This window comes from Salpingoeca rosetta, assembly GCF_000188695.1.
Source record: "Salpingoeca rosetta unplaced genomic scaffold supercont1.29, whole genome shotgun sequence".
NCBI classification, from domain to species: domain Eukaryota; class Choanoflagellata; order Craspedida; family Salpingoecidae; genus Salpingoeca; species Salpingoeca rosetta.
Genome location: NW_004754905.1, coordinates 116,480 through 128,283, shown reverse-complemented (window position 1 = coordinate 128,283; position 11,804 = coordinate 116,480). Strand labels below are relative to the sequence as shown.

The window sequence follows — 11,804 nt, the reverse complement described above, 5'->3', positions numbered from 1 at the left end:
GCCTGAGTGAGTGACTGAGTGAGTGAGTGAGTGATTGACTGACTGAGTGAGTGAGTGTGTGTGTGGGTGAGTGTGTGTGTGTGTGAAAAGAGAGAGAGAGTGTGTGTGTGTGAGTGTGTGTGTGTGTGAGTGAAGGGAAGAGTCGCAACATCAAGAACGATGGCAGGAACAAGAACACGAACAACAAGAACAACAACACCCCCATCACTCCCTGTCACCAACCACGGGGGTTCCACGTGTTGCAACACGCACGTCCGTCCGCCGTTGTTGCGCACGCAACGTCATGTTGTCGCCGCCACCACGCTGGGAGAAGCCGTGTGTTGGCGATGGCGTTGATGACGACGACGATGACGATGACGATGATGCGATTGGCCGCGGGTGTGGTGGCCCGGCTGTCGGGTGCGGCGGTGCGTGCGAGCGCGGCACTGTATCGAGCGTCACCCGTGGACGCCCCTGCTGCTGCCGCTGTGCTTGGTGCTGGAAGTGCTGCTGCGGGGGCTGTTGAAACTCGTGTTGTTGCGGTTGCTGCAGGTCTTGAAACTGGTTGTCGTACGCGCGTTTGTCAAAGACCTCCATCGCCTCCATGTTCAGCGCACACACGCCTGGATACGAACCGATGCACATGTGAGCTGAGGGCAAGCAGAAATTACATCGAACGAAAGGGGGGGGGTCGCTCGGGGCACAGGCAATGCACAACAAGGGCAAGGGCAAGAACGAGAACAAGAAAACACAAGAACCAACAAACAACAATAGAAACAACAGGCAACAAACAACAAACAACACAGAGAGCAGCCACCTCGCATGAATGCCTTCTTCATGCGTTCCTCCTGCTGTGCGCGCATCACTCGCGATTGCTCAACTTCAGCCTGCGCTGCCAAGAGCTGTGCCCGAACCTGCAGCCATCGTGCGTGTGATTGTGCGCGTTGTTGGTGACGGTTGGTGACGGTTGGTAACGGTTGCCATTCACCGACGACCATGTACACGCAAGCGAACACACACACACACACACACACACACACACACACACACCTGCTTGAGCTTGTCTTCGTATTCTGCGCTCATGTCGTGGCAAATCTCCTCTGCTCGCAGCTGCAAGTGCAACAAGACACATAAACACACGCACACGTGATGACGTGCAACCGCATTGACGAATGAGAGGGGTTGGCGAGAATGATACAACGTACTGTTCACGACACAGCCGCGACCACGAAGCACACACACACACACACACACACACACACACACACACACACAACTTTTGCCTTACCCGGCAGGATCGCTCGATGCGCTGGCGCCACTTGTTCTCAATCACGCTCCTCCAGCCACGAAATGCCCTGATCATCGCCTGCCGGCGCGCGTGCTTGCAGGCAATCTTGCTTGTAAACGCCGCGCGACGCTGGTCCACGGCCTGCACGTGCCACTGCGCAAGCGACTTTTGCGCGCGCATCTTCTCGCGCTGTGACGCAAGAGCGTTGGTCGTGTTTGCAATCACATCGTCTTTTCGTCTCAGGTGCGTCTCATATGTGGACACGAGATCCCGCAGCCCTTCCAGCTGTACGCGTGTTTGCAAGTGAGGGTGTGTGTGTGTGTGTGTGTGTGTGTGTGTGTGTGTGTGTGTGTGTGTGTGTGTGTGTGTGTGTGTGTGTGTGTGTGTGTGTGCGTGCGCAGGTGTGTGTGTGTGAACATGCGCGAAGCAAAAAAAAAATGCAGACAAATAGACATAGACACAGACACAGACACACGTACACACAGGCAAGCACGATCACGCGCAGACATGAAAACACCTCGAACTGCACATCCACTACGCCACACCTCTCGAGTGAGCTGTTGCCTCTGCCGCTGGTGCTCGGCTCTCTCCTTCTCCAGCGTGCGCTCAAACGACAGCAGCAGTTCGCTCTTCGCCCGGCCATACTCGGACTTCAAGCAAGGCACGCGTGCGCACACAGGCATAGAGGGAAGGGGAGAGCAGGAGGGCGAGGAAGTGGGGGAGACGAGGGGTGAGAATGAAGTGAGAACACAAAGTATGCTATGCAGCAAGGCAAATGATGCAACCACCCATCACACACACACACACACCCGTCACACACACACACACACACACATTCGGTCATCCCTCCTTCCACCACCATCGCTACTCACAAAGAGGTGCGTCTTCATCGAGTTGCACAATGACTTCATGGCTGCCTCCAAGTGCGTCAATCCAGCATCCCGTGCACCATCACCATCGTTGCCACCACCATCACCATCACCATGACCGCCATGACCGCCACGCCCTCTGCCATACCGGAAGCTGCCACCGTAACCGCCATCGCCCTCTTCCCCTTCCTCCTGCTCATCGTCATCATCATCACGCGTGGGTGAACTCAGAGCCTCCACCGCGTCCTTCGCCATGCGCTGAATGCGTTCACTGCTGTGTGCATCGCAGTCCATATCGCGTAAGAGTGCCGTCACGTGGTGCTGCTGTTGTTGTCGCACCCCCTCCTGCTCCCGCATAACTGCGGCCTCCACCTCGCGCTGCTGCTGCTGTGCACGCCGCTGGTGCTCGCGACGGCGATTGCGCTGCTGTCCCAAACGCGACCGACCTGCAGGCCGATTGGCAGATGTTGGTCCACGTGCGCGTTCTCTCTGGGCTGTGGTTGCCCCCGCAAAGGTGGTTAGGTTTGGTGCTCTGCGTCTGTCAGTCTGGACTGCACCAGTGTTGCTGCTGTCTTCTTGCTCCTCTTCATCTTCATCCGTTGTCACGGTTTGGTCTTGCCCTTGTTTTCTGTTTTGTCGCTTCGATGCACCGCCCCCCTTGTCCTTTCCCTCGTTCTCGCCATTATCGCCATCACCCTGACGCCGCTTGCTCGCCCTGTACTCCTCCAAGATGTCGTCAACGGTTCGGCGCGGATCAAACCCGTCCAGCGGCGCGCTGCCGCCGTGTTGGTCATATGCAGACGCCACGGCCTCTGCCGTGTTGTGCTCGTCCACGCGCTCGCCCGCCAAACCGTCACTGTCGTCATCGAGCGTGTTCGCGCCATCAGGCAGCACGCGTGCAGCGTCCGGCACGCGCATGTGTCGGCCGGATGAGGACGCGCCAGGCGCACGTGCAGCATCACTTGCGCCACTCTCGTCGTGATCCATGGCAAACCGCAGCAGCGCGTCATCCCAGTGCAGCGGCCGGGGCTGTTGCTTTGCCTGTGTGCAGCGTGTATTTGTGTGCGTGTGTGTGTGTGTGTGTGTGTGTGTGTGTGTGTGTGTGTGTGTGAGTGTGTGTGTGTGAGTGTGTGTGTGAGTGTGTGCGTGCGCGTGCGCGTGCGTGTGTGTGTGCGTGTGGAGATGTGAATGAAGTTGGCGAACGAACACGCGGAGCACTGTTGCATGACGTGTCCCGCTCACACAACCACACTGTAATCCCACTCTACATGCCCACCCACCCTGTGCAAGCGCTCCAAGTGCTGGGTTGCGGCGGTGCGCGGTGTGATGTTGGTGAACTGCAGCAAGCTCAGGTAGTCGTCCGCAGATGGCGCCTGTCACATGTCCGTGGCAACACAGCCCAAGCGTGTGAGAGCGACAACAGCACGCGTTCAGCAACACTTTCGCGCGTGCAACAACGCAACAACATCCCCTACGGTATCACCTACCGAAATACCGACCCTCTCATAGCCACACGCAATCACACACGCAACTCCACCTGAGATGGCGCTGGTGTTGAGCCACGGCTCTCTGTTCGTGGCGGTGATGTTGGAGAATCCATGCTTTTGTTGCTTGTTGCTTGTTGGCTTTGGAGGTTGTGTTTGCAAGCGAGGATGGATGGATGGTTTGAAAATTTGCCGGCCAACGGCGGTTGTGGAAAATTAACGCTCGTTTTCATACAATTTTCTAGCCAAGATGAATGTGTGTGTGTGTGTGTGTGCACCATCATCATCACACGCACACACACTCTCGCTCCCTCTCCCTCTCACACTCATCACCCAGCCAGCTCTCGACTTGCTGCGCGCAGTGTGACAACATCATGTGCTTTGTACGAGAGAGAGACGAGACAAGCCAAAAACAAGGTGGAAAGACGAAATGGACGATGGAGCAAGCTGAGGACAGCTGCACGTCAGCAGCACACAAGTGCTTCTGGACGTCAAGTGTCACCCACTGCTGAAAGACACAAACAGTTCGTAGGGAAGGGGTGTATGGGAGGCAATGTGACAGGACAACACGGCACGAACAAGGGAGTGAGTGTGGTAAGACACATCAACCACCACAAACACCAAGACAAGCACAACAACAAGAAGGACGTCACACGACAAAGAGTGCGCTGGGCTGAGCTGACTGTACAAGTATGTATGCGCGCGGGTGCTGTGTTTGTGTGTGTGTGTGTGTCTGTGTCTGTGTCAAGTGGTGCAACGCAACTACATCGCACTGCACCGTCATGTCACACGCATCACGCACGACAAACGACACAACCATGCATCACACACACAACATCCGACAGCAGCGGCACGTGTCAGCAAATGTCAGCATCAGCGACGCTTTACGCCCGCTCGGCCATCTTCTTCATGTGGTTGAGGGCAGAGCCGGCCTTGAACCAGGCAATCTGGCCCTCGTTGAAGGTGTGGTTGAGCTTGATCTCGTGGGAGGAGCCATCGGGGTTGGTGACGGTGGCCGTCAGGGGCTCGCCAGGCGCAAACTTGTCAAGGCCAACAATGGACACCTTGGCGCCCTCCGGTGCAATCAGGTCGTAGTCGGCAGGGTTGGCAAACGTCAGGGGCAGGAGACCTGTTGTGGTTTCGGGGTGACAAGGGCAGGGGGTGGGGAAGGATGGTCCGGTGAGGACGGGGTGGAGGGAAAACGCAAGTCACAAACAGCCAAGCAAGCGAACGAACGCGAAACGAACACACGAAAAAACAACCAACAAACACAACAAACACAACAAAACACAGCACACAGCACGCGACATACAGCACACATCCCAATACAGCCCGTAACACGCACCCTGCTTCTTGAGGTTGGTCTCGTGGATGCGGGCAAAGCTCTTGACGATGATGGCGCGGGCGCCGAGGTGGCGTGGCTCAAGAGCGGCGTGCTCGCGGGAGGAGCCCTCGCCGTAGTTGTCCTCGCCAATGGCAACCCATGGAATGTTGTTGGCCTTGTACGCGCGGGCAACGTCTGGCACGCCCTGGTACTCGCCCGTGAGCTGGTTCTTGACGGTGTTCGCCTCGTCGTTGGCAGAGTTGATGGCGCCAATGAGCATGTTGTTGGAGATGTTGTCGAGGTGGCCGCGGTACTTGAGCCAGGGGCCAGCCATCGAAATGTGGTCCGTCGTGCACTTGCCCTTCACCTTGATCAGAACCTGGTCATTTTTTATTTATTTTTTTGGTGGTAAGGAGTGTGGTGAGAGAGTGTGCGGTGAGTGAAAGGGGTTGGAGAGGGTGGGGTGAGTAGAGGCAAGGAGGGTGTGAGGCAAGCAAGCTCTTTGACGCAACTGGGCACACCACCATAACACACACACATACCACCATAACACACACACACACACACACACACACACACACACACACACACACACGCACGAACACACCTCCATGTTCTCGAGGTCCTTGCCATCCCACTCTGGGAATGGGCTGAGGAGCTGAAGGCGGTCGCTGTTGGGGTCGACGTCGACAGAGAGGTCGCTGCCGTCAGAGGGCGGCGCCTGGTACGTGTCCATGCCGGGGTCGAACCCTTGCGAGGGAAGCTCGTCTCCAGTGGGCGGTTGCAGCTGGTGCGTGGTTGGACAATGGTGGAAGGTGGTGGATGTGGTGGTAGAAAGTGTTCAGGGAAGAAAGGTGAGCGTTGGATGGGGAGTAGGAGGGGAGACACAGTTGGTAGCAGGTAGCAGGATGGAATGCAAAACACGAGCAAACAACAAACACGTCAACAATACAAGCAAACACAGCTATACATTCATGTGCACGCAAACACAGCTACACAATCAAAGGCACACAAATGCAGCTTCACACACACACACACACACACACACACACACACACACACACACACACACACACACACACACAAACAATCAGAGCAGACCATCAGCACCGCACCTTGAATGGGCCGTTTGGACCCTCGAGCTCGTCTGTGAGCGGGTTGAAGTCGAGGCGGCCAGACAGCACCATCGCCGTCACAATGTCCGGCGACGCAACAAACGCGTGCGTCTGCGGGTTGCCGTCGTTGCGCGAGGTGAAGTTGCGGTTGTACGAGGTGATAATCGAGTTGGGGGTGCCCTTTGGTACATCCTCGCGCGCCCACTGGCCAATGCAGGGGCCGCATGCGTTTGCGAGAACAACGCCGCCAATCTTGCTGAGCACATCGGCCTGGCCGTCGCGGGTGATGGTGGCGCGAATCTGCTCAGAGCCGGGCGTGATCGTAAACTGCGACTTGGCGGTGATGCCGTGGTCCACAGCCTGGCAGTACATGATACGGGTGGTATATGGTGGGGGGGGGGTGTGGTTGGTGTGTGGGGTGGAGAATGTGATTTAGGTGTGGCGTGTGGTTGATGGTGGTTGATGATGGATGATGATGGACGATGGTAGTTGGTGAAGGCGAGTGGGGTTGCAAGCGCGAGAAAAGGAAACAAGAACAAACGAAATGGGGCAGCGTGTTTGCTGTGAACAAACAAGACAAACCACCGAAGCAGACAGAGCGAGACAAGCCAACAAAAACAAGTTCAGACCTGCTGTGCGATGGAAGCGGCGCGGCTCATGTCCTCGTAGGAGGAGTTGGTGCAGGAGCCAATGAGGCCAACGCTCAGCTCAAGCGGCCACCCGTTCTCGCGCGCAGCCTTGCCAAACTGATGGCCGTGACACAAGCAGTGGTGAAATCGGTGGTGGTGGTGGTGGTGGTGGTATCGGTGGTGGTGGTGGGATGGGTGAGGAAGACGTGACAGTGGGATGGGTGAGAGAAGTCGTGTGAAGCAAGATGAATGCATGCGAGCACACACACACACACACACACACACACACACACACACACACACACACACACACACACACACACACACACACACACACACACAGAAACCACCATCAGCAGCAAGAGCACCGCACCTCAGAGATGGTGTGGCCGCGGTCTGGGGAGAAGGGACCGTTGACGTATGGCTCGAGCGTGTTGAGGTCAATCTCAATGAGCTGGTCGTACTCGCAGTTGTCGTCGGGGGTGAGCAGCGTGCGGTGCTTGTCGGCGAGGTCAGCAATGTTGGCCCTGTTGGTCGCGCGCAGGTACTCGGCCATGCGCTCGTTGTAGGGGAAGACGGACGTGGTGGCGCCAATCTCCGCACCCATGTTGCAGATGGTGCCCATGCCCGTGCACGACATGCTCTCGACGCCGGGGCCGTGGTACTCCACAATCGCACCCGTGCCGCCAGCAACAGTCAGCTCCTTGGCAACGCGCAGAATCACATCCTTGGGCGCAGTCCAGCCCTGTGGTTGTCGGGATCAAAGGGGAACAGAACGCGGGGAGGGGGAGGGGGGGGGGGTGTGGAGGTTGTGGTAGGTGAGACGGGGGTTGGTGGGTGAGAGATGGTTTGAACGGATTTCAGGAGATGTTGCGACAGGGAAAGAAGGCACACAAAACAAAAGCACAAACACACGCAAACCGCAAAGGACGCACAACCCAACACAAGCCAACGCAACAACACTCCCCTGTCTCCTCTCATTTGTCAACGTTCGCTTACGTTCATCTCGCCGGTGAGCTTGACACCAATGACCTTGGGGCACTTGAGCTCCCACGGGAGACCAGCCATCACGTCCACGGCATCAGCGCCGCCCACGCCAATGCACAGGCCGCCGAGGCCGCCTGATCGACACGCCAAGGTGGGGGGGGGGAAGGGGATGGGATGGTGAGAAGAAGATTGGAGGGAGGTTTAAGTGGGGCATTACGACGAACGAAAAGTTGACGCACTCTCTTACACACACACACACGCACACACACACAGACACACACACAGACACACACACACACACACGCACCGCCGTTGGGGGTGTGGGAGTCGGTGCCGATGAGAAGGACGCCAGGGAATGCGTAGTTCTCGAGGATAATCTGGTGGATGATGCCAGAGCCGGGCTTCCAGAAGCCAACGCCGTACTTGGCGCCAGCAGACGCAAGGAAGTCGTACACCTGTCGGGGTGGGGTGGGGCGAGATGAGGTTTGGGAGATGGTTGGATTGGGATGGGGCGGCAGAAGACGAATGTACAAATGAGCGCACACACACACACATGACACACGACACATGACACATGACACACGACACACACACACACACACACACACACACACACACACACACACACACACACACACACACACCACAGACACACACACACACACAACCGTACATACACTCAAAAAACAAACCAAATACACACGACACACACACACACACAACCACACCTCCTTGTTGGTGGTGATGGCGCGCTCGAGGTCGATGGCGCTGCCCTCCTTGGCCTCAATGAGATGGTCGCAGTGGATGGTGCTGGGCACGGCAACGCGTGGCAGGCCACTCGAGATGAACTGCAGCATCGCCATCTGCGCAGTCGCATCTTGCATCGCCTGCAGGACGTGAGAGAAAAACGCCAGGCAGGTGAGTGGGCGAAAACATGTCAGGGTGGCTGGCGGTCTGGCTGCGTGGCTATCAACATCATCACCACCATCAACACTTGCGCACGCACGCGCACGCACATGTCAAGCCAGACAAGAACACGTAGCATCGACTTCCTCCTTCCAAACTCTCGCACTGATGTTCACCACAACCACACACCACACCACCGTACATATTTCACCGAATTGCACACATCCAAAACTCACCACACGGTCGGGGCGAAGGCGCAGGTAGCTCTCGCCACGGACAATGTCCTGTGTGCAATAGAGCAGGTGTGAACATCAGCATCATCATCAGCAATACAAAGGAAGGAATGGGCATGAGCGCATGGTCACATGCGGGCTGTGGACGGTGCACGCGCATCAGCCACGACTGGCACAGCAACCAACATAAAACAACGCGAGTGCAACAGGCAAATAAACACCCAGCTGTCAGTTTCGCGCCCGCACCTGGTTCTCGGGGTCGTCGAGGTGGGAGTAGAGGATCTTCTCGGAGCAGGTGAGGGGGCGGTTGAGGCGGTTGCGCACAGCCTCAAGGCGCTTCTCCATGGTGTCGTAGTCCACCTCCTTGTTGTCAAACTTGCTCATGGGCACACCGCTGCCGAGCGCGGAGGCCGACGTGTGCACATGGCGTGCCGAGCGCGCCGTGCGCGCGCACACGGGAACCACCTGACCCAAACAAATAACAGCAGGTGGCAGCAACAACGCAACAACATGAGCGACATGGGTGGCTGTTCCTTAGTTGGTTTGGTTGGTGGATTGTCGTTGGTGTTGCAGTGACAAAACAAAACAACGGCCGCGGCTGGAGCGGTGTCACTTGCCGCACAAGCGTCTTTTCCGCTCCCCTTCATGCCAACACCAGCCTTCCCATATCCGTCTCCGTCCCATCCATCCCCTCATGCCACAACATCGTCCCGCACGCCAACACACACACCGCAGCACCATCACACTCACTGTCTTCAGCCACATGCTGGGTTGGTGGTTTGATATGGAGAGAGGGGGAATGTCTTTTGCGCACAACAGGCGAAATTGGCGTGTGCAAACACCTGAAACGCTTATTCGTGGTCATCTTACATAACAAACGTCATCAGCAGAAATTTTTTGCTGATCACTGGCGCGACAGCGACACACAGAGGTGTTTTGAGGAGGTGGGGCGAGCTTGCACGACAACAGCGCCAAGCAATCATGTCACACCCTCACATCCTGCTTGCGATCTTCTTGGATGTGTTGGTGTTGGTTGATTGCGAGCGAGTTCGAGGGTGACATCTTTGGTGACGCAGCCAGTGGTTTGATCTTCCCACAACAGCTGCGTTCAACGGGCACAACACAGACAGGGCAGCAGTGACAGCTAACCAAACCACACACTGCACACGCATGCACACGCACAAATGCATGTGCCACTGAGCGACATCAAGGCGTGGTGTCGTTTGCGTCCTGGCAGCGACAGCAACCGCAGCAGCAGCAGCAACCGCAGCAGCAAACGCAGCAGCTCCTGCTCATGTGGTTGCTTCCAGAATGCGTTGTCAACCACGCTCATGTTGGCGCTGCTGTTGGTGCTGGGAAGCGCTGGGTTTGGCTATGCCGTGAACGTGGACCAGTGTTCTGGCACAGAGACCATCTCCCTGACAGCCTTGAACACGGACCAGCTCGGCTTCACTGGATCGCAAACGTGCGATGTCGTGTACCCTGCCGTGACATCCATCAACTACCACAGCATCGTGGCCACGGGCTCCGGCAGCCTCACCGTGCACATGCCGGTCGTCACGACCATCTCCAACCTCTTTCTGCGAGCACAAGAATCGGCCCACCTCACCGTCATCATCGGCTCTCCAACCAACCCCGTGTGAGTGTGTGTGTGTGTGTGCGTGCGCGCGCATGTGTGTGTGTGTGTGTGTGTGTGTCTGTGTGTGTGTCTGTGTGTCTGTGTCTGTGTGTGTGTCTGTGTGTGTGTCTGTGTGTGTGTCTGTGTGTTTAATTCACGATCCATTGAGGCGCACATGATCGCTGGCACGCCTGCAAGCGCTTGCGACTGAGCGTGCCTGATATCCATGTGACAATGCTTTCTTGCTCCCGTGACTGTGTTGGGTGCAGACTGTACACCGTCAACGGGTTCCAAATCACCAGCAGCACTACAGTCAGTGGCGTCGGTGTGTGTGTGTGTGTGTGTGTGTGTGTGTGTGTGTGTGTGTGTGTGTCTCGTGCGATGAAGCTACCGGCTGTAACATTCAGTCCCCTTGCCATACCTCTGACACCTCTCGCCTACTTGTCTTTGCAACTTTTCACTGCTGTCCAGGGAAGCCTTGATGTGTATGTGTATGGCATCTGCGCTGGCTCGTGGATCAATTTGAGCGTTGCGCTGGTGCAGCCGCAAGCGGTCGCCAATCTCCGCATCTTCGGGTTCTCCGGCGTGGTGCGTGTGCACGTGTGTGTGTGTGTGTGTGTGTGTGTGTGTGTGTGTGTGTGTGTGTGTGTGTGTGTGTGCATGTGTGTGTGTGTGTGTGTGTGTGTTTTGGGCTATCGCCACTGTTCATGTGCAAATTTCACTGACGTACTGACGTCCCCTGCTCTTCCTCCCCCTTCCATTCACGGTGCACGCCACTGCTGGCAACAGAGTCGCAGCAGTGCAATCATGCCTGGCCTCGTCACGTGGAACGGGGCTGTGTATCCACCAGGAACGTCGCAGTGCAGTGGACCACCCTTCCCGGACCCGGTGGCGACGACCACGACGACAACAACAAGTACGACCACAACCACGACAAGTACGACCACAACGACTACCACTACCACTACCACTACCACAACAACAACAACAACAACAACAACAACAACCACAACAACCACAACAACAACAACAACAACAACCACAACAACAACAACAACAACCACCACAACAACAACAACAACAACCACAACAACAACAACAACAACAACAACAACAACAACAACAACAACCACAACAACAACAACAACCACAACAGCACAACAACAACAACAACAACAACAACAACAACAACAACAACAACAACCACCACCACCTCTGGGGTGTTTGTGCGTGGACACGACCTCCACTTTGCAGCGCACAGCATCGAAATCAATGGCGTGCCTGCAAGCACGGGCTTCAAGGGCGTCTGGCGAAATGGCAGCGCGGTGGGGATTGGCCGAAAGCGGTCCGCCAGCGGCCACAGCACGCTCGT

The 11,804-nt window shown here is 56.5% G+C and overlaps 3 protein-coding genes across 3 annotated transcripts in view; 1 reads left to right on the top strand and 2 right to left on the bottom strand.

Annotated features, from left to right (window-relative positions):
• Positions 1-3,822, bottom strand: part of PTSG_09117 (uncharacterized protein) — a 4,397-nt gene extending 575 nt beyond the window's left edge. Inside the window, exons 1-8 of the mRNA XM_004989313.1 lie at positions 3,674-3,822; positions 3,417-3,509; positions 2,140-3,177; positions 1,813-1,917; positions 1,268-1,552; positions 1,030-1,089; positions 797-893; positions 223-602 (exon numbers count right to left, since the gene is read on the bottom strand). Of these exons, the coding sequence (XP_004989370.1) occupies positions 223-602; positions 797-893; positions 1,030-1,089; positions 1,268-1,552; positions 1,813-1,917; positions 2,140-3,177; positions 3,417-3,509; positions 3,674-3,736 (2,121 nt within the window). The 5' untranslated portion in view covers positions 3,737-3,822. The remainder of the gene's footprint in view (positions 1-222; positions 603-796; positions 894-1,029; positions 1,090-1,267; positions 1,553-1,812; positions 1,918-2,139; positions 3,178-3,416; positions 3,510-3,673) is intronic.
• Positions 3,823-3,976: 154 nt separating this feature from the next.
• Positions 3,977-9,633, bottom strand: PTSG_09116 (aconitase 2). The gene is made up of 12 exons (XM_004989312.1): positions 9,565-9,633; positions 9,061-9,279; positions 8,818-8,865; positions 8,404-8,562; positions 7,983-8,130; positions 7,688-7,809; positions 7,062-7,433; positions 6,689-6,805; positions 6,060-6,419; positions 5,552-5,731; positions 4,966-5,323; positions 3,977-4,749 (listed from the first exon to the last, which is right to left on the bottom strand). The coding sequence occupies exons 1-12, from the start codon at positions 9,577-9,579 to the stop codon at positions 4,505-4,507; spliced, it is 2,343 nt and encodes a 780-aa protein (XP_004989369.1). The 5' UTR covers positions 9,580-9,633; the 3' UTR covers positions 3,977-4,504.
• Positions 9,634-9,998: 365 nt separating this feature from the next.
• The window catches only part of PTSG_09115 (uncharacterized protein), a gene marked incomplete at both ends in the record, with an annotated part of 3,133 nt that continues 1,327 nt past the window's right edge, over positions 9,999-11,804 (top strand). Inside the window, 5 exons of the mRNA XM_004989311.1 lie at positions 9,999-10,453; positions 10,702-10,744; positions 10,904-11,020; positions 11,222-11,348; positions 11,687-11,804. The exon at positions 11,687-11,804 is cut by the window's right edge and continues 1,327 nt beyond it. Of these exons, the coding sequence (XP_004989368.1) occupies positions 9,999-10,453; positions 10,702-10,744; positions 10,904-11,020; positions 11,222-11,348; positions 11,687-11,804 (860 nt within the window). The remainder of the gene's footprint in view (positions 10,454-10,701; positions 10,745-10,903; positions 11,021-11,221; positions 11,349-11,686) is intronic.

Bases quoted from the DNA above. Each gene is read 5' to 3' on its own strand.
- PTSG_09116 (XM_004989312.1), bottom strand. The intron at 8,866-9,060 runs GTGCGGGCGCGA...TATTGCACACAG, and splicing joins TCGACGACCCCGAGAACCAG to GACATTGTCCGTGGCGAGAG. The intron at 8,563-8,817 runs GTGAGTTTTGGA...CACGTCCTGCAG, and splicing joins GCCTTCGCCCCGACCGTGTG to GCGATGCAAGATGCGACTGC.